The sequence below is a fragment of the Monopterus albus genome, unplaced genomic scaffold, assembly GCF_001952655.1.
Source record: "Monopterus albus unplaced genomic scaffold, M_albus_1.0 scaffold44.1, whole genome shotgun sequence".
Taxonomy (NCBI): domain Eukaryota; kingdom Metazoa; phylum Chordata; class Actinopteri; order Synbranchiformes; family Synbranchidae; genus Monopterus; species Monopterus albus.
Window position 1 is genome coordinate 362,733 of NW_018127924.1, and position 21,104 is coordinate 383,836.

The 21,104-nt window shown below is 40.6% G+C and overlaps 1 protein-coding gene across 3 annotated transcripts in view; it reads left to right on the forward strand.

The window, feature by feature from the left end:
• The window catches only part of pan3 (poly(A) specific ribonuclease subunit PAN3), a 21,409-nt gene extending 1,338 nt beyond the window's left edge, over positions 1-20,071 (forward strand). Inside the window, exons 2-19 of one of the 3 annotated variants that reach the window (XM_020600061.1) lie at positions 1-160; positions 1,069-1,190; positions 1,475-1,547; positions 1,621-1,691; positions 2,145-2,289; positions 2,536-2,753; positions 4,033-4,137; positions 4,239-4,296; positions 4,763-4,924; positions 8,861-8,977; positions 9,383-9,484; positions 11,745-11,910; positions 12,163-12,250; positions 12,414-12,553; positions 14,037-14,166; positions 16,725-16,789; positions 16,881-17,019; positions 17,700-20,071. The exon at positions 1-160 is cut by the window's left edge and continues 1 nt beyond it. In XM_020600061.1, the coding sequence (XP_020455717.1) occupies positions 1-160; positions 1,069-1,190; positions 1,475-1,547; positions 1,621-1,691; positions 2,145-2,289; positions 2,536-2,753; positions 4,033-4,137; positions 4,239-4,296; positions 4,763-4,924; positions 8,861-8,977; positions 9,383-9,484; positions 11,745-11,910; positions 12,163-12,250; positions 12,414-12,553; positions 14,037-14,166; positions 16,725-16,789; positions 16,881-17,019; positions 17,700-17,840 (2,202 nt within the window). In that variant the 3' untranslated portion in view covers positions 17,841-20,071. The remainder of the gene's footprint in view (positions 161-1,068; positions 1,191-1,474; positions 1,548-1,620; positions 1,692-2,144; positions 2,290-2,535; positions 2,754-4,032; positions 4,138-4,238; positions 4,297-4,762; positions 4,925-8,860; positions 8,978-9,382; positions 9,485-11,744; positions 11,911-12,162; positions 12,251-12,413; positions 12,554-14,036; positions 14,167-16,724; positions 16,790-16,880; positions 17,020-17,699) is intronic. The other 2 variants (XM_020600059.1, XM_020600060.1) reach the window with 2 other exon arrangements.
• Positions 20,072-21,104: the final 1,033 nt, after the last annotated feature.

The following is a 21,104-nucleotide window of genomic DNA, read 5'->3' on the forward strand; positions in this document are numbered from 1 at the left end:
CCGGTCCCGTTGTCCATGGCCGCGGGTGGCGGGACGCCAGCGGGGTATTCCCTCGGTGGCTCCGCGGCTGCCTGCCCGGGCGGCGCGGGGACCGGTGCCTCTAAGAAGAGCGAAACATTGGGCCCTGCAGGCACGTCCTTGGAGGGGCAGCTGTTAACCAGTGAGTAACAATTAAAATAAGACAAGGCCTCACATGGGTCATTTTACGTCTGGTCCTTTTGAGGGAATTTGTTAAAATTTAGCCCGAGGATTCACCGAGGCCTCTTTATTCACAAACAACGTGGGTTACACTTGTCTACCAAATGTGATCCAGAAGCCTCAGCATGTTCCTATGGCGCATTATTTCCTTTAGATGTCTTGTGGATAGTGTCGTCTAAAAGCGGGTTAAAAGGTACTTGATAAGACAAAACATTAGCTATACTGTTGTAGCTCAAACAGGGCCTGCTCAGTGCTTGTTTTGTTTGACAGCTGTTGAGTGGGCAGAAATCACCAGCGGTAGCTAAGTTAGTGAAGCTATTAGCCAGTTAGCGGTTGCTAAAAGCTAACGTTAAACTGAAGACTTTAACTAACTAAGCTGCAGTAGGCTTGGGTTTCGGGGAGGTCGTTATCAGTTATAATATCGGTGCAAGAAGTTTGACTCTGTTTTGTTTATGTGCGCTGTAGTGCTACTGTTTAGTTTGCTGTTGGTCACTATTATCCATTAGCATAGCTAGCTAGCTAACTTGGCTAGCAGTTCACGGGGCATTGTTTTTGCTTTGTGTTGTCGCGTTTCCGCAACGTAAACAAACTGCAAGTAACGTGCACATACACCACATATTAAAATCTACCTATATCAACTTCATCCAGGAGCCCTATAAACCAGAATTTGCTGCTATAAAGTTTATCTTTTAAAAGATAGCAAGAATAGTGGCTCACTGAAGTGTTTACATGCTTTCTAATTAGCTCTTTGGTTGGCCAAGCAAACAGTAGTACTGTCATTACCATGAACATATTCTGTTCTGTCATTATATGAGATTTATTTCTGTTACATCAGTTTAGTTATTAAATGATGGTTTCTGTCATTCACAGTCCCAGGAATGGAGAGTGCAACCATGAGTGATGCCAATCTTACCAACTCTTACTTCAGCAGCAGTTTTATTGGGGTCAATGGGTTTGGAAGCCCAGCGGAGTCTAAATACTCAATGATGCAGGTACAAGAGGGTAGTTGCAGATATGCAATTCATTTAACTGAGGTCTGACAAAGACTGCTTTGAAAATTGATTTAAATTTACCCCTTTGCTATTTCCGTTATGGTTGTAAGTCCCTAGATAAACTGAGGCACTACATTAATTATCTATATTTTTTGCATGTAATTAGTTAAAAAAAAAAAGTTTTTGTTTTTTTTTAATAATCTAAAGTTGGGCCATAAATGATTGATAAATACAAAAAAGAGTGTTTTCCCTTAAACATCTGTTGTTGATGCTGCTCTCTTTAGCGAATGACTACCAGCAGCAGCTCTCCCAGTCTCCTCAACGATGGTGCCAAGAACTTCAGCCACAGCAGTCATGGTAAGACTCCTCTGTAGAGCTGTAGTCAGTACTCATCTACTACTCATGCCCTAAACTCTGTTGTCTTCTACAGATTCAGTGAACCCCTCAACATCCTCACTGTTCAGTGATTTTGGTGCTCTTAGCATTTCCCAAAGGAGAAAGGTGAGCAAACAAGCATCCCGTTTAAAATACGGCTGAATGAGAATTTGTTTTGTGAGGGTAATTTAGATCCCTGTTCGATCTCAGTCTTGTGACAATGATTATGCTGTGTTTGCATTAACAGGGAGATGCCTTGCAACAAAACAAGTGCTCCCTTTTCCTTGCTGAGCTGTGTTAACCAATAGCAGGAATCCGTTTCAACACTTGACAAGCTATAGATAGGAAGAGAAGACACAAATCAGAAACAAAACTCAGAAACAAATCCAACATGTTTGACTTTGTGAAAGATATTCTGTGCCCTCCTGCAACTTTTCAAATGTTGTGCTGTCTGCTCTGTACACCTAATTGCTGTTGAGGCAGAAATAAATGACTTTGCGGTTATTGAACCCTAAGTGGGATATTGCCTCTAAACTTGATGTACTGCAATTCTTCTTGCATGTTTCTGCGTGCCACCAGACTCCAAACCCGGCAGCAAGCGAGTTCATCCCTAAAGGAGCTCCACGTATGGCCACTATGGCTCAGTCCACTGTCCAGGCCTTCCCCTCACCTCTCTTCCCACATCCTGGTCTTAGCAGCTCTACAGCTGCTGCACTGGCTCCAGGTGGGTCTTTTGGAGAACCTAAAATTGAGAAATCACCTTTACTCCAGTTATTACCCAGTTTTGTTTTCCATTTTTAGCTAATATTGTATAGTGATATTGGAAATTCCCTTTTATGTATTGCACCATGTATGCTATTGTTAAAACAAAAGCCGATCTCTTTATTGTTCCTTTCAAACGTCTTGTTTCAGTCAGTGAATGCTGCATACCTTTTCTTGAACTAATATTTCCTCTACTCTTCAATTTTAGGCATGTCTTTGTCTGCGGGGTCTTCTCCTCTTCACTCCCCAAAAATTACACCGCACACCTCACCCGCTCCTCGTCGGCGCAGTCACACCCCAAACCCTGCTAACTACATGGTGCCCACTACTGCATCTGACCAGGGCACACACATCATCCAGAAAGAGACTGTAGGAGGGACCACCTACTTCTACACAGACAACACCCCAGCACCCATGGCTGGGATGGTATGTGTTGCTCACAGCATGCTGTTCTATATTTTAGTCAAGAAACTCTTGCAAACTAGAGTAAAAGTCTAACTAAATGTACAAAGATAAAACACTATACAATAGGACTGGGTCGATAAAACAATGACGATAACTTTTACGATAAAAATCTCCTCAGTAAGGATGATAAACAAATACATAATTTTCGATCAGTAAATGTTTCTTTTGCATCTGAGTAACTTGCTGAACAATCGTCATCTTAGACCATATCATAGAGTTACACTTGTATGGCCAAAACAAGGAAGACACATGTAACTGGAAACATAAAAACGATTAACAGTGAAGAGGACAACTACACGGGACAATGAAAGTGTGGATAAGAGTGCTCACAGACATTGCTATTTTGGAAATCAATCAGATTTTTAAAACTGGATGAACAACAGAGCGACATCTGCTGTAAAGTATGCAGCAACCTGTGCCAGTGAAGTCAGGTAACAATGAACTTGCAGACATTTTCTCCCATTTGAAAAAGGAATAGGCAACGATAATTTTCCAGTGTGCATAAAGACACTCTTTTGTCAAACTGCAACACATAGAAAAATACATGCGGCCAGAGCAGTGGAAAAACCATTTGAAAAGCTAATGAAAGTGGCTGACTCTGGTTTAGAGTTGCAGGACAGCATTGTCCAAAGAAAGCGCTGCTGCAGCTTTACTTTTTCACCAGTACTGACATGTAGTGTAGCTGCACAGCAGAACCTTACATCTTAAACGTTTTGAATGCGTCTCCATTATTAATGGCATGAATTGTATATATTGTGGCTTGTATATTAGTATGGAAAAAAATTACTGTGGTAATATTTTTCTCCATATCACCCAGCCCTACCACCCAGTTGCACAATAACCTTGACAGAAATGAACTGTAAACAGTAAAACTGCATTTAAATTTGTCTGTGTTAGAGACTTGAACTGGTCTGAGGTTTTGTGTTTTTTTTTTTCCTTTTTTTTTTCCTTTCCTTCTTCAGGAGGCAGTTCTTCTGTACTATACACTTCAGTTTGTGGGCTTCCCTGTTTTGATGAGGCATCCTACAATCCTAACATCGTTATAGTCAATTAGGGCTTGTAATGTGCCTTCTAATGGCTTTATTATCAACCTAACAATTCATTCAAATCCTCTTTCATTTCCATCTCATTCATTTGACTAGTCATAAGATTCTAGTTTGAACAAATAATACATTTTTGATCACACCTGTTTTCATTTCTCGATAAATAGGAAGTTGGTTTTTTTCTGTTTTCATCGCAGGTGTTTCCTACCTACCACATCTATCCCCCCATTGCGCCCCATGTGGCATACATGCAACCAAAAGCTAATGCTCCGTCCTTCTTCATGGCTGATGAGCTCCGACAGGTATTACCCACTTGCCCTCCCTCTTCGTCATTAAACACCACTCTTGTCGTCTTCTCTGGGGGTCTAATGTATGATGTGATGCCCTTTTGTTTCCCTTTCAGGAGTTGATAAACAGACATTTGATAACCATGGCCCAGATTGATCACTCAGAGAACCCAGGTAAAGGCTCTAATCTGTTGTCACAACAAAGGATTTCTATTGACTCAATATTGAGGCAGGCTTGCATTATGTACAGTTTTTCAATCCATAAAAATATGCTTTGTATCAAATGAGAGACCATTTATTTATATGCTCTGTTGTCGGTGTTCACAAGTCAATAAACCAGCATTGCTTGAAGTTTGTTGTTTGTGGTCTGTATGGGTCTGGTTTCACGTTACCCTCAAGCTGTTTGTTTTTCTCATGTACTTGTTGTCAGGCATGCATAACAACAGATACAAAGTTGTGAACAGTCGAATGATTTATTGATGTAAGTGTGAAAAGGAATTTTAATTTAGCCGCTATTTACTGGTGGTCAAAACGGATAGTTGTTGATATGAGCTATGACCTAAATCTATCTGACTGGTGCTTGCACAGTGGCATGTGTATCATGTTTTTTTTCTCATGAAACTGCTGCTTTCTGTGGCAGATGTACCATCTGAGGTGGATAGTTACCACAGCTTATTCCCCCTTGAGCCTCTTCCCCCACCAAACCGCATGCAGAAGACCAGCAACTTCAGCTACATCACCTCCTGCTACAAGGCCGTCAACAGCAAGGATGACCTGCCCTACTGCCTAAGGAGGATACATGGTAATAAACATGATTCTAAGAAATTTTTAAGAGAAGCAGAACACAGATGCCACAGAATCAAAATAGCCACTTTGACAAACACATACAGTGGGTACGGGTAAGGTGTAGAACCATCTCAGGGATGATCGGACAAAATGGACAGCACCTAAGTTAAATATATGAGTGTCACAGCAAAGGGTCTGAATACTTATGACCATGTGATATTTCAGTTTTTCTTTTTTAATAAATCTGCAAAAATGTCAAAAATTCTGTGTTTTTCTGTCAATATGGGGTGCTGTGTGTACATTAATGAGGAAAAAATGAACTTAAATGATTTTAGCATATGGCTGCAATATAACAAAGTGGGAAAAATTTAAGGGGGTCTGAATACTTTCCGTACCCACTGCATTTCGTGTGCTGCTATCTATGCGATGTATTTAATTTTACTATGTATACTGTCTGTCTTGGCTTGTCAACATCAGCTGGGCTGCCGCTCAAAAGTGACTTTTGTAATTTGAGTTTTACACATGGATGCACTGAGGATGGAAAGGAATCAGATTACATAAACAGATTCATTACAAAGCCATTTTCACACATGAACTCCACACTTCCTCTTCAGAATCAGGCCTGGTCTTTGAGAGTTGCCCTACAAGGTCATGTAGCCGTTTTGCAGTTTGGTCATAAACAACCAAGTCTCTTGCCTTGTCTGACAATTCTGGCGCCAGCACTTAAATAGAAGTTCCTGAATCACCCCCTGTCTCCAGTTGAATATTTTTGCTGATGTCTTCATTGTAAATAATTTTTTCTTCACCTTTGGATGTTTGCATAGGAGGCTTGCAAACACGTGACTATGATGCGCAAAACTCAGATGGAGGGCAGGAAGCGAAAAATGGAATGAAGAGATGGAGAGTATATATAGAACTGAAATACTTTCCTGCTATTGAGCAATTCTGTCCTGTGCATACACATAATATAACGTATGTCTATGGTCCTGTGGATTAACGTAGCAACAAACATTCAACGCATGGTGCCTCTTGATGTTAACGTTACAGTTGTCTACTTAGAGTAGGTTAACCACTCTCAGTGGTCCAGTGACAGACCACTAAAGATGTCGGATGATAATCACAAAACAGGACAGAGAACTCACTACAGCTCAGTGCAATTGCACAGCAGGGTAGCGATTTGCTAGCTACATAAGTGGTCACTGCACAGCGGAGCATTCGCCCACTCCGCTCCTCCCAGACCCAGACAAAGGCTCGTAAACTATTTTGGTCAGTGTTGTGTCGAAGTGTGTTCCTTCGTTGAGCTGTTAGTACAGTATTGTTCAAAATAATAGCAGTACAATGTGACTAACCAGAATAATCCAGGTTTTTAGTATATTTTTTATTGCTACATGGCAAACAAGTTACCAGTAGGTGCAGTAGATTCTCAGAAAGCAAACAAGACCCAGCATTCATGATATGCACGCTCTTAAGGCTGTGCAATTGGGCAATTAGTTGAAAGGGGTGTGTTCAAAAAAATAGCAGTGTCTGCCGTTGACTGTACAAACACAAAACTATGTTGTACAAACGTTTTTGTTTCTAGGATTTAGCAATCCTGTGAATCACTAAACTAATATTTAGTTGTATGACCACAGTTTGTTATAACTGCTTCACATCTGTGTGGCATGGAGTCAACCAACTTGTGGCACCTTTCAGCTGTTATTACACTCCATGATTCTTTAACAACATTCCACAATTCATTTACATTTCTTGGTTTTGCTTCAGAAACAGCATTTTTGATATCACCCCACAAGTTCTCGATTGGATTAAGGTCCGGGGATTGGGCTGGCCACTCCATAACATTAATTTTGTTGGTTTGGAACCAAGACTTTGCTCGTTTACTAGTGTGTTTGGGGTCATTGTCTTGTTGAAACAACCATTTCAAGGGCATGTCCTCTTCAGCATAAGGCAACATGACCTCTTCAAGTATTTTGACATATGCAAACTGATCCATGATCCCTGGTATGCGATAAATAGGCCCAACACCATAGTAGGAGAAACATGCCCATATCATGATGCTTGCACCACCATGCTTCACTGTCTTCACTGTGTACTGTGGCTTGAATTCAGAGTTTGGGGGTCATCTCACAAACTGTCTGTGGCCCTTGGACCCAAAAAGAACAATTTTACTCTCATCAGTCCACAAAATGTTCCTCCATTTCTCTTTAGGCCAGTTGATGTGTTCTTTGGCAAATTGTAACCTCTTCTGCACGTGCCTTTTTTTTAACAGAGGGACTTTGCGGGGGATTCTTGAAAATAGATTAGCTTCACACAGACGTCTTCTAACTGTCACAGTACTTACAGGTAACTCCAGACTGTCTTTGATCATCCTGGAGCTGATCATTGGCTGGGCCTTTGCCATTCTGGTTATTCTTCGATCCATTTTGATGGTTGTCTTCCGTTTTCTTCCACGTCTCTCTGGTTTTGCTCTCCATTTTAAGGCATTGGAGATCATTTTAGCTGAACAGCCTATAATTTTTTGCACCTCTTTATAGGTTTTCCCCTCTCCAATCAACTTTTTAATCAAAGTACGCTGTTCTTCTGAACAATGTCTTGAACGACCCATTTTCCTCAGGCTTTCAAATGCATGTTCAACAAGTGCTGGCTTCATCCTTAAATAGGGGCCACCTGATTCACACCTGTTATTTCACAAAATTGATGACCTCACTGATTGAATGCCACACTGCTATTTTTTTAACACACCCCTTTCAACTAATTGCCCAATTGCACAGCCTTAAGAGCGTGCATATCATGAATGCTGGGTCTTGTTTGCTTTCTGAGAATCTACTGCACCTACTGGTAACTTGTTTGCCATGTAGCAATAAAAAATATACTAAAAACCTGGATTATTCTGGTTAGTCACAGTGTACTGCTATTATTTTGAACAATACTGTAACTTAATGTGAATCTAACCTTATCCTAGCCCTGACCACTGATGGGGGCACTAAGGGAAACAGTGTTTAACAGGGGGAGAAACATCTCGGCGGGGGAAAACACAATACCACAATGACACAATACCAACATTTTACAGTGAATTTCTTGCATTTCCCACCTTATGAACAACTACTTATGGTACTTGATAAAAGCTTTGTCTGCTTTGTCAGTGTGATTGATGAACCATAAATGATAAACTACAGGCATTTTGAGGGCTTGTGATAGTACTGCCTATGTAGAAAATCACTTCTTGCCCTCTATCTGCAATTTGCACTATAGCAACACAGTGACGTGACATCATATGCAACCCACCTGTTCTTCTGGTTTTGTGCTGGTCACATAATAGAACGTCAACATCACCACTAGCTCTGTGTGAATACTCCGGACTATACGCTGCTGTATTCTCACATGGGCTCACTGCGACTCACTTGGACCTTACCCGTACTTTTTACTAGGGAATTGGTATGGTAAAGTCCGCTTAACATCTGGGTCGACTGACTTGGACATTTGCATTCTCGCATATAGCTCCCCTGGGTAATGTCTGGAGAATTTCAAAGGTCAATGTGTGTTTGAAAAGGGCTCTAGATTTATGTCAAATAAAATCATAACCCTAATCTCAAAGGAGGAGCGGTCCTTCCTGGTTGGTTGTTTGAAATTACTACATGTGGTTAAACACAGCTTATAACCTTGGCGAAGTGGCAGGCGGGGATTAACTTACGGACCTTACTCTGAAAACACAGAAAAGCTGGAATAACAACAGAAGCACTGTACATCACAGAATGTAATGGAGGGCTGGTAGCATCATGCAGAGTCATCATGTCGACTCCCATTTACACAGATTTATTATTTATTAGTTAATGCACCTTTAAAGTTGGCACAGAATGTTGTGATAGTGTAATATATTAGTAATTTCTAATTTGATTCTTTTGAATTAATTTCTAATTGCCTGTTTGCATGTTGTCTGTCTTCAAAATGTGTCCAGGTTTCCGCCTTGTTAACACAAAGTGCATGATGTTGGTGGACATGTGGAAGAAGATCCAGCACTCAAACTCTGTAACACTGAGGGAGGTCTTTACCACCAAGGCCTTTGGAGACCACTGTGAGTGTTTACCATCTGTTTATGTGCACATGACTTGTGAATTTCATTTGATACTTATGTTTCTGTATATGGACAGTTTGTCTTTTTAGTACAGTTTGTATAAACAGTACAGCAATTTCTTAAATTGAAAGTGCACTGATGTAATTGTTACAGCAGTAAGATGGATATCTGTCACCCAGATTGTGTTTTTTTTTACATTTGGAAAATTAGATTACTGTTAGAAATTATGGTTTTGTCCTTAATTCTCACATTTGGTTTAATGATGGTAAAGAAAAACATTTTGGAGAGTACAATGTGTAGAGCAAAGTGGATATCATTGGATGAATAAAAGTATCTGTTGGTGTTTGACTGTTGCTGATTGTTTAATTTTCTAAGATCTAATCCTTGTCCTTTTTTTTGCCCTAGCATTGGTGTTCTCTTATGACTTCTATGCGGGTGCAGAAACCATGTTCCGCAGGCATTTCAATAACCCCGCAGCAGACTCGTACTTCACCAAGAGGAAATGGGGTAAGTTGGTCTTTTGTCTGTTCCTCCTTTACACTGACATTGACCCAGCATCACCTCAGATGTTTATACAACCCCCCCCCCCCCCCCCCTACTTCACACATTTTGAGTTTATTCATTTTCTCATGAAATCATGAGGTTTGGTCTGCATGTTCATATTTTCAGTGAGTGTGGTTATGATCACATCTGATGTTTGATGTCTTTTGTTGAATGTATAAAACAACTTGTTGACTGAAAATAAAGATGTGTTCCAAGACGATTAAAGGTGTGAAACTACTCTTGCAGCGTTTTGAAGCTTTAAATGTTTGGAGTCTGTAAAGCATTCTAGTTTGACAGTTGGCATGTATATGTCTGTGTGAGAGAGACGAGGACTTGCAGGAAACTGTGGCTGAAACTGATCCTAGGGCTGGTGTTGTGTGGCCTACCTAGAGGAATGCAAACAGAGGAAGCAGGGTCTGGGCTTTTGGTAGTCTGCAGCAAACACTGATAACAAACCATAATCATGGCTCCAGACTGCAAATGATCAGTTGCATTTTGTGGCCAAATTTTTATCCAAAGATCACATTGTTAAAGAGTAATGACACGCTCACAAATGCCACAGCGGCATGAAGGAGCAATGAGTAGCAGATGTGTCCTCGTGACTACATACAGTCATGGCCAAAAATACTGGCACCTCCACATTTCTATCAGATAACACACCACTTCTTCCAGAAAATTGTTGCAATCACAAATTCTTTGGTATTCTCATGTTTATTTCTTTTGTTTGCATTTGAGCAACAAAAAAGCAGAGAAAAAAGCCAAATCTGATTCATTCCACACAGACCTCCATAAATGGACTGGGCAGAATTATTGACACGTTTTCAAAATAATCAAAAATAGTTGTATTTCAAGCATGTAATGCTCCTTTAATCTATAATAAAACTCACCTGTAGCAATCAACAGGTGGCGCCAATACAGAAATCACACTTGCAACCAGTAAAAATGGAGAAAAGTTGACTCAACCTTTGTGTCGTGTGGACGACACTGAGCATGGAGAAAAGAAAGAAGAGCAAAGAAGTGTCTGAGGATTTGAGAACCACAATGGTGGAAAATCCTGGACAATCTCAAGGCTACAAGTCCGTCTCCAGAGATCTGTCTGTTCCTGTGACCACTGTGCACAACATTGTCAAGAAGTTTACAGGCCATGACGCTGTAGCAAATCTCCCTGAATGTGGACAAAAGAGAAAAAGAGATGACAGGTTGCAACGAATGGTGGATAAAGAACCTCAATCAGCTTCCAAACAAATTCAAGCTGACCTGAAGGCACAGCGTGCAACAGCAGGACAATGCCTCAAAGAAGACTCTAAAAAGCACTAGAAATGGTTTCAGACAATGAACCGGAGAGTTCTGTAGTTTCCAGCAATGAGTCCAGATCTAAATCCCATAGAGCTCCTGTGCAGAGATCTCAAAACAGCAGCTGGGAGAAGGAACCCTTCAAATCTGAAAGACCTGGAGCAGTTGGCAAAAGAAGTAGTCCAAAATTCCAGTAGAGAGGTGGAAGAAACTCACTGATGGTTACAGGAAGTGATTTCAGTTATTTTGTACAAAGGGTCTGCTACCAAATATAAAGTTGTCAGCAATTTTGCCCACTCCATTTTTGGAATTCTGTGTTTAATATATCAGAGCAACATGATGCATGAATTGTATAGAAACAAGTGTTTTTGTAATGCAGTTGCACATGTTAAAAATTCTCCCGAGGCACTGGATCATATAGCCAAAGTGTTACTTCTGCCTGGAATCACCTTTTCAGAAAACAACTATATTGGCCAGCTCTGGCCTTCTCAGTGTAACATTGTGGCTTTTGTTGTGCAGTACACACCCTAAAATTGTGTTGCCTGATTTTCATTACCCAACCAAACGTTGGTGCTAAGTGTTACAGCAAGTATATTGTGCAAACAGTAAGCTGCATTTCCTCATTTACTGAAGTCACACTAGACAGTGAACAATCATTTTAATAATCAATAAATGAATTATTAAGAAATAAGGCTAAACAACTCAAAGGTCCAGCTTCTCATTTGTGAGGATCTCATTCTTATGATTGTAAATGGAATATCGAGGAATGTTTGTAGGAGACGAGCAATGAATGGCCACATTGAGCTCTGGAAATTTTGATCAGTGACGTCTCAACTGTGAGAGATGATTAGTCTTCAAGATTGCCAAGGAAGTCGATGCCAGTTTGAGATTTAGTTAAGGTTTGGTCCTTGTGTTTGGTCTCTGTGTGCAGGACAACATGAGCCCCCCCCGCCACGGCAGCATGCAGGTCTGCTTCCTGAGTCTCTTATCTGGGCCTATATTGTCCAGCTCAGCTCGGCCCTGCGCACCATTCACACTGCCGGCCTGGCCTGTCGTGTTATGGACCCCAGCAAGATTCTCATTACTGGAAAGACCAGGTATACTTGCAAAAACCTTCCTCAGCAGACAATCATTCAGCACATGAAGATAAATGTTGCTGATTAGAAAACCTGTCAATGCAACCATCAATGGAAATGTACAGAACAACATGAATTGCTCAGAAGGTGTATATAACTGTAAATCCATTAAAAGGGGAAGAGCATTTTTGGTGTAGGCTTCCCTTTTTCATAACCACATGACCGTGCACACATCCACAGAAAGCAATGCTGATAATGTTCTTATTTCTACAGGTTACGGTTGAACTGTGTCGGAGTGTTTGATGTCTTAACATTTGACAACAGTCAGAATAATCATCTTGCTCTAATGCCACAGTATCAGGTACTTGTTATGATGTTGATTGCTTGTATTACACATGAAAGTGCAGTACAGAGTAGTCATATTTCACTTAACCAATTTGGAAATGTGCGGTTAAAGTTCTTGTTAAGGTGAGAAATGATATCATTGATATGTGTGTTTCTGTGGTGTGTGTGTTGTCATGTAGCAAGCAGACCTAGTGTCGCTGGGAAAGGTGGTGCTGGCATTGGCGTGCAACTCCATGGCTGGCATTCAAAGAGAAAACCTTCAGAAGGCCATGGAGCTGGTGTCTATCAACTACTCTTCTGACCTGAAGAACCTCATTCTGTAAGAAAGGAAGGGGGCAGCACAGAGCAGCATGTGTCGTCTGTATCAGTCTCTGCTTTTGGGTTCTGTCAAATTTTGCATTGCAAAGCAATGTTCCGATAACATTCCCGTGTCTTTGTGCTGTTGATTGAGTACACCTTGTCACAACCCAGCTCGTAGAGCCATGACAAATAAGGAGACACCATGTTGTTAGAGAACTTATTGAATAAATTACTTCAACAAAAGAAAACACAACCCATGACTGAAGCAACTTAGGACAGATCTTATAACCAAGGGACACATGCAGCAAAGAGAGAAACATAAAACACAAATCAAACCAAACCAGTAGTCATACCAGCAGCATGGTACAAGCCCACTGATAGATTAGTGTGCTTGATTCTTATAAGCTAGGTGCAACCAGTTATAACTAACACTTAGACACTGCTACCAGTAAAAGAACTGGCAGAGCACTGGTGGAATTCGCAGGGGTGCTGGCCAGCCTCACCTCTTCTGTCGGGTACCTGGAAGATAAAGCATTTTTAAAGGGGACAGCAACTGGTGAAAGGAAAAAACAAACAGCTCTCACATAACTGAACCTAACCAAACTAATCAACACAAGGTAAAAACATTATTTTTCCTCACATATGCCCAGTATCCAAACTCTGTTAGATTAGATTGACTGCAGTAACAACATCCAGTGCAAAAGTCTTTAATTTGGTCACTTACAGGAACCTAGAAATGTCAGTATACACAATCAGTGACTCATTGCTGATATTTGCTCACTGGCCACTTTATTAGGTACGCCTGTACAGTTGTATGCATTTCAGTGCAAAATGTCTGCTTTAACATCTGTGTTTGTGATGCTCAGGGTGTTTGTTTTTGGCAAAATTCTCATAAATGTATAAATTCAGTTATATGTTTTACTGAGGCCATAGTTAAAAGTGGTGTTGTACTGGACTACATTATATTCAGAGGTGTTCCTAATATTCTGACACTCATGATTGAAGTGGGGAGGACAAAAATGTATAGGCATGTGCTATGTCTATCCATCCGTTCATTTTCTTCTGGCTGCTTGGAGTTGTATTACAGAGGCAGCAGGTTAAGTTAGTCCACATATCCTTCTCCCAAGCAGCGTAGTTGCAGATTTTTAAAATTTTTTATTTAATCTGCACTTATAAAAACTACTAGAATAAGTGCTTTACTGCCTTTACCCACTTTGGAGACATGCTGAGCTGATGCTGAGTCAATGCACTTGTGTTCTATTTGTTGTTTATTTTTGTTGAGGTGGTGTCAACTTCTGAGAAGTGATGCATAATTCATGGTGTCAGTATGGTGTTACTAGCTTGCAACATGTAGCATGGAGCCCTTGGTGCTAGGCATTATTTTAACCCCTCATCAGAAGACCAAGTGAAAGACTCCATTTTCAAATCTTGCTGCAGTGAAATAATGGTTAAAACATAAATGCTGAATGTATAAGGAATTTTTTTTTTTTGCATATATGCAGGTATCTGCTGACCGAACAGTCTCGCCTACGCAGTGTCAATGACATAATGCCAATGATTGGAGCCCGGTTCTACACACAACTGGATGCAGCGCAGATGAGGAATGATGTCATTGAAGAGGACCTTGCCAAGGTATAAGAAGGGTGCCACACAAAAAAGAATGCATGACACATAAAGATGCATTTTGTGTCAGAAAGCATTTGTGAGTATGCATAATTAAGCTGTGTCATGATTCAAATGGATACTGTTGGGTGGTGGTCACAAATGAGGCGTTGGTTTTGTTAGCTAAGAGGGAAGTTGCGTGCACACAAAGGGTACTCTGCTATGTGGAGGTTTTGCTGTTCAGTTTCCCCATGTTAAGGTGTGAATATGTGGGGGAAAAAAAACAACCCTCACTTTATCTTTCTTTCTTGTTCATGCACCAACTTCCCCTGTACTCCCTGACTCTACACATCTGACAAAATTAGTCTGTCACTTCTAAATGAAAGTCAAGATTCCAGTTTCTGCCTTTCTCAGATGTCCAGCACGTCTTAAAGTGAATTTTATCAATACAGTACAAATGCAGAATTTAGGTGGTGGATGTCAGCAATAGAAGGTCAAAGAACAGCTGAAGGTTACAACAAGGAAGTGCAGTAAATAGTAAATTAGGTTTCAGAAACTGGGTAGTCTGGTCAGACTTGCCTGAGATCTTTTGATATCTGTGTTGGTGAGGAGAGTTTCCTGTTTGTCAAACAATTTCTGTATGTGGTAGCATATCTCCACACAGAGACCAGTGCCAGTTTCTTTTTGTTGACAAGTTTAATAGTTTAAAACTTTTTAAAACACATTTTCAGAAATACAGGAAGACAATGTTTCATTTCTTACCCATCTTAACTGAGGTCAGTTGGGTGTTTCATGTGTAATGCAACACCACCGTTGTGTCAAGCTGCTGGGTGTGGTTGGTGTTGCTTTTAATTTTTAGGTTTATTACTCATTGCTGGATGATGTAGTCAAAAAATCTTTTTAATTTTTATCCTTGGGGATCATTTTAATTTGCTTTGGGGGGGGGGGGGGCGGAAACATCAAACTGCAATAGTTGATGTTTGGTTTGTTTCCATATCTCAGCAGTCAGCATTCTGAGAACAACAAACAGTGTTATCATAATTGATATCAAAAATAATCAATATATCAGATATAAGACCAAAGCTAAAGTTTACACCGGTTTCTGTAAAGGCTTATTCAGTGGTAGCAGGAAAGTTTAAAGGGTAAATACACACTGGAGGAAGCCAACATGATGGCTGCTTGGTTTTCAATTATTTTCACTTTGTCCAACAGTGCAGAAAACGTTTGACAGGGTGAGACAGGAAGAGAGAGGAGAGACAGGAGTAAATTATATCTGCAGAGGCAAAAGGTAAGCTACAAGTTGATGAAATGATCTAACGTAGAGACAGAAACGAGACTTTGTCATGTGTCAGTGCACGTTCAATAGTGCACTAAAGATTTAAATTAGCTGATCTAGTTGTCTAGATTTAATCTGCAGTTGGCTGTGAGTTTTATCAGCAATTGTTCCCCTAAATTTCTAGTAATTAATAGTTATACAAGACTGCATACAGAAATAAATGTACAGAAAAGAAAGTGCAGCTTCTTCCGTTTGACTTTCAGTAAAGAGGAAGTGTCTTCTGTTAGAAAACAGCATCCAGTACTGTGTATGGTTAGAAAGTCAAGTGTGAAATGTTTCCATCTGACTGTTCCCTGCAGGGATGAGTAGTCTTGTTATTTTAAAGGGATGGATTTTATAAGGAGGAATGTTCTGTCTTATTCAGTAATTCCTTTCTTTGTGCATTAGTTTATCTTGCTTGTTTTGCATGTTCACTCATTTGTAGCTAATCAGACTTTATGTACAGTATCAACCTGCCCCACTCATGACATTGCTCTTGCTGTATGACCACAGAGGTGGAAAATCAAAATCATAACATCCCATCAGCAGTGTTAAGTGTGAATGAGTTTGTGTGTTTTTTTTTTGTTGTTTTTTTTTTTGTTGTTTTTTTTTTAAATGCCTCCGTTGCAATAACCGGAGGCATTATGTTTTTGGGTTACCTGTCTGTCTGGCTCATTCTTGTGAATGTGGTATGTCAGGAACGCCTTGAGGGAATCTCTTCAAATTTGGCACTAGTGTCCACTTGAACTCAAGGATGGATTGATTAGATTTTGGTGGTCAGTGACCTCACATCTGTCTCATGAATTTGACTGGTTGGCGAAGGCATATGACTGAAGCAGTCATTTTAGTTAGATATTTTCGGGGGGATTTGGCCTTTGACAGTAAATTGCCAAGATGGAAACAGTGGGGTGGGGGGGTCATGACATGTAATAAAAGTTCTCAGCTTGAATTGGACCATAGATGTTGGAGTTTTGTGGCATGTGCTGTACCTCTTTGGCTATGTGGGTACACTTTTTTTTTTCTTTACAAATTGACTTTTACTGCCTCCCATGGAGTATTTTCCTTACTTGGTGTCAGTTTCAAAGTTTACTTCAAATTATATTTGTTCAACTTAAAAATCTACAATTCTGCTTCACTGCTGTTTCCACCAGTATACATCCTGCACAAATGCTTGAAAAGGTACTACTACACTAAAGATGCAATTGGCACAGTTTTTCTCAAATATTAAAATGCCGGGCACTGATGAATAAGACCAGTGTCTGCTTGTTTGCAGGAGGTGCAAAACGGCCGTCTGTTCAGGCTGTTGGCCAAGCTGGGAACCATCAACGAGCGGCCAGAGTAAGTAGAACTTGTGTAAATATTCACCAGCAGGAGTAGGCGTGATTAGTGTTTCTGTCACTGCTTAGCGACATTGTGTTGTCTACATCAGATTTCAGAAGGACCCAACATGGTCAGAGACAGGTGACCGCTACCTGTTGAAGCTTTTTCGAGATCACCTGTTTCACCAAGTAACAGAAGCTGGGACACCTTGGATTGACCTCAGCCACATTGTCTCCTGCCTCAACAAAGTCGGTGAACATTTTTCTTTTCTTCTCTTTCATTGCGCTGAATTACATTTGAATATGCAGCAATTTGACAAGCTGGCCATTATAGTGAACAGTTTAATGTAGGGCTGGACGATTAAACTTTTTCGATTACGATTTTGGCTTCCAACGATTACAAAAACCAAATAATAACGATAAAACAATTGTTTTAACCCACTGTTAAAATACTTTTTGATATCAATAAATTCATGATGCATCCCAAGTATTCATGTTAAATAATTGTGATTTCAATATTGACCAAGATGATCGTGTTTAGACTTCTCTTGTAGATTTCACATTCTTCTTGAACTCATGTCTGCTGTTCCACTTTTTAAGTATACATTAGATTAAAGATATGACATCTTGTACTTCTTGTTTATGACACAAGTGTTTATTAATATAAGGTCACGCTCACATATACTTGTCTCATGTATACATACGAGTTCATCTGGCTGCACAGTTTTTACACCATTTGCTTAAAATTATGAGTGAAACTAAAGTATTTTCAATACTGATTAATTTGCAGATTATTTGGTTTAAACATGGTGAAAAATTAGTTTCTGTTAGCAGTTAATCCACTTTATTTAAACTATCAATGTTTGATATTTTTCTCTCTCAAATCATTGTTTTTTTTTTGTTTTTTTTTTTTGCTGTATCTTCCTCAGCTGGACGCAGGCGTTCCTGAGAAGATTAGCCTGGTGTCTCGGGATGAGAAAAGTGTCCTGGTTGTGACCTACTCGGACCTGAAGCGCTGTTTTGACAGTACCTTCCAAGAGCTGCAGGCTGCTGCCTCCGGCTCTCTGTAGCGCCCTCTTCAGGCTCGGGGTGGGCCCGGATCTTGAGAATATTATTGCACTACAGCGAAGGACCAGGCTCATGGAGATGACATCAGCATGGTGAAGACATTGGGGCAGGGCTTTCGTGAACTTCAGTCACATACACTGACCCTGTCCACCAGGAAGGCTTTTTCTAAAGTTTTTTTTTTCTGCCATTTTTTAAGTTTTCCTAAATCCCACAGCTGAAAATCGAAAAACAAAAGGGGGGGGGAGACAAATATGGACGTATATGACGACTTTTTTGTTGTTTGTTTTTGTTTTTAGATTTGGGGAACAAAATGGGATAAACACCTTGAGGTTTTTAACCTTTTTCCGGCTTTTATTGTTTATTTCTACAGCAGGGGTTTATTTTTCTGAGGACGATGCACTAAGATAAACATTTTTTTCTTAATTTGAATTATTTTTATGAATATGTGTGAGTGGCCTACAGGGTGTACAGAGAGTGCTAAAATCACACAGAGACAAACACCAGAGCAGACTCGGAAAAAACAATAAAAAAAAGGAATTCAGCACTGTTGACTGCATCTCTTTCAGCTGGAGATCACACCCTCTCATCCTGACGCACTAGGAAATGGGACACAACACCCAAGGGTTTCGTTGGGGCAGAGTAGCACCTGTTTAATGAAACGGGTCTGCCAACATTTGCCTTGGTTGTTGATTCCCTCTCAGAAAGGACAGACCACTTGGGTGGGTGGCAAGGGTTAAAACTGGAAAATTTGATTTGGATTTCTTAACACTGTAGTTCAGGAGACTGGGGGACTTTGGGCTCATATGTGTGGTGGGTTGGCTGGCTAGTGTGGACTGGGATGTGGGGGTTAAAATTTGGTTTCTGTTGGCACTGAATAAGGAGTATCTTTTCCTCCACCAGGTGTTTGTTACATATGCAGAAACCACCTCTGGTTAACAGATGGGGTGACATGAACTGCTCGAGGATGGTTGATTTTAGTTCAGCTTTCCAGCACTTGCCCGTAGCCCGTGGGTGGGGCTTCTGTTGAAGTGGAGCCACAGCTGCCTCTTTGTAAAATGTTCTTATTTTGTCCCCAACTTGTCCTCCTGCCACCACTGTCCCCTTTCTCTTTCTCTCTGTTACTCTAGCCTTCTCTTCTTCCCATTATTTCAGACTCTGCCTCTCTTCAGGGGCCTTGGCCCCTCCACATTTGAGAAAAAGTGATGTTTTTTGTGATTTTTCTAGCTGTTTTTGCTCTTTGCTGAACTACTGTCAGGAATGCATGATGGGAAGTGAAAGAACTATTACTTTTTGCCTCATTTCAAGTCTTTATTATTCTGTGGACCAATTCCAGCAGGGGAGAGGGGAAGAGATGGTGGGCCGGGGAGAGTAGAAACAGGGCAGCAACAGTTTTTGTTTTATTCGACCATGAAATACAGATGTGCTGGAGCCAAAGCAGCGGTGCCAGCTGTTGCACTCATTGGGATGGCTTGGATTTCTCTCAGGATGATGAACAGCTGGAGGGACCCAATGACTGAATGTGTTTGGCTGTCATTGGCCACCCCCTTGTTCAGTCAGATAGATGAGCTACAGTGGAGTGGGTGGGATGGCTTCAGATAGAGATTTTAGAGTGTTAATGGTGTTGTGGAGACCATGCTGTGAGGGATGTCATGTTGCCCTTAGGCACAGTTCAGTATTGTGCTGAGAATTTGAATCATTTTGTCAAACCACCGTTGTTGCTTCTGCTGATTTCATCTTGTTCTCAGTAGTTTCGGTTGAATGTGTATGATTGTGGTCTGAAGAACGACAGGGTCACATTACCATAGACTGTCAGATATGAGATTAATCAAGGTGAACAGTGTAATGCCTGGGTCAGACTACACGATTTATATTTGTCTGATAGGATGGTCACTATGTCAGATTACATGATTATAGTCATAAATTCTTAGATAATGGATATGACAGACTACACGCTGGTACCCGACAGATCACAGCCTGATGTTGTTCACGGCACTTGCTGGGACCTGGAGGAGAGTGTGTGATACAGGCTGCTTGTGTTCAACTGTGGGTTGTATGAAGAGCGCTGTGTTGTCTCTCCTTCGCAGAGAACTTGAAGCAGCAGTTAAAAATGAGTGTTTTAAGTACAGGAATTAAAACCAAAAACTAGCTAGCCAGTGCTGATAATGTAGCTAATTCACAAGGCTGACTGTGAAAGTCACTGTGCCAACATTATGTGTAACACTGTGATATTTAATGAACATGATTAAATCTTAAAATCACTTATATCGTGTAGTCTGTACCGGGCAAGCACAGCGTTTTTACGCAAAAGAAGTCAAAGTTGTCAGTGACCTGTTCTTAGGGGCAACAAACCTGGAGGAGGCCGGCTTTGTTAGATCATGTACTAGTTTCTCTGTTTTAGTGAAATGAACAGACAAGACATATTTGGTGAATGTGGTGCTTTAGAAAACCCTTAAAACACAGAGACACATACCCTCAGATGCACACGTCCCCAACTCGGCCTACACAATGTCCGTGCTCCTGTCACTATCTGCCACATCCTAACACACACACACTCCAGCTAACATTAGTGGTAACATTCTTCTCCTCCCCCACATCACCACACCTACAATCACCATCTTCATATGTTTTATGCCCCTCTTGTGTTCGTCTCAAATTTTGCAATATTTGTGTGTACAGCAGTATTTTAATAAAGAATACAAAAACTGACTTGTCAGGGATTTTTTTTTGCAATTAAGAATGTAACCACTATTTTTTTTTACATTTGCATTTTTATAATATGTTTGTGCATGCAGAACAATACTTATGTCAACATACATAATTCTTCAATGAATAGTCATCAGTTGAAAATAGAAGCAAACAGAGTGCAACCCACAAACACTTCAACCTATAAAATGTGTAGTTGTAATCTCTGTTCACTGGAAGGAGAGCTAGTCAGAGGATAAGGCTGGTCATTTTCTATTTAGACAGTATAGTCCACACAGACTAAAACCAACAATGATTTGCCTTTTCTCACACTTAATGTTTGTCAGTCCTGGATCGGCTTATTCATCCATAGACCTCCATTGTTGTTCAAAAACAAAACACATCAGTGAAACACACCGCATCACTTAGTGACATATTTCCTCGTTACCAAACACAATTAAGCCTTTGATGGCCGCTTCCACTGCTGAACATTTGACTGTCAAATTGCAGCATTTGTGCTGTAAGAAAAAACTGGGCTCTCCTGTACCCAAATAATAGGAAGCAACATTGTGCATCATTACCAT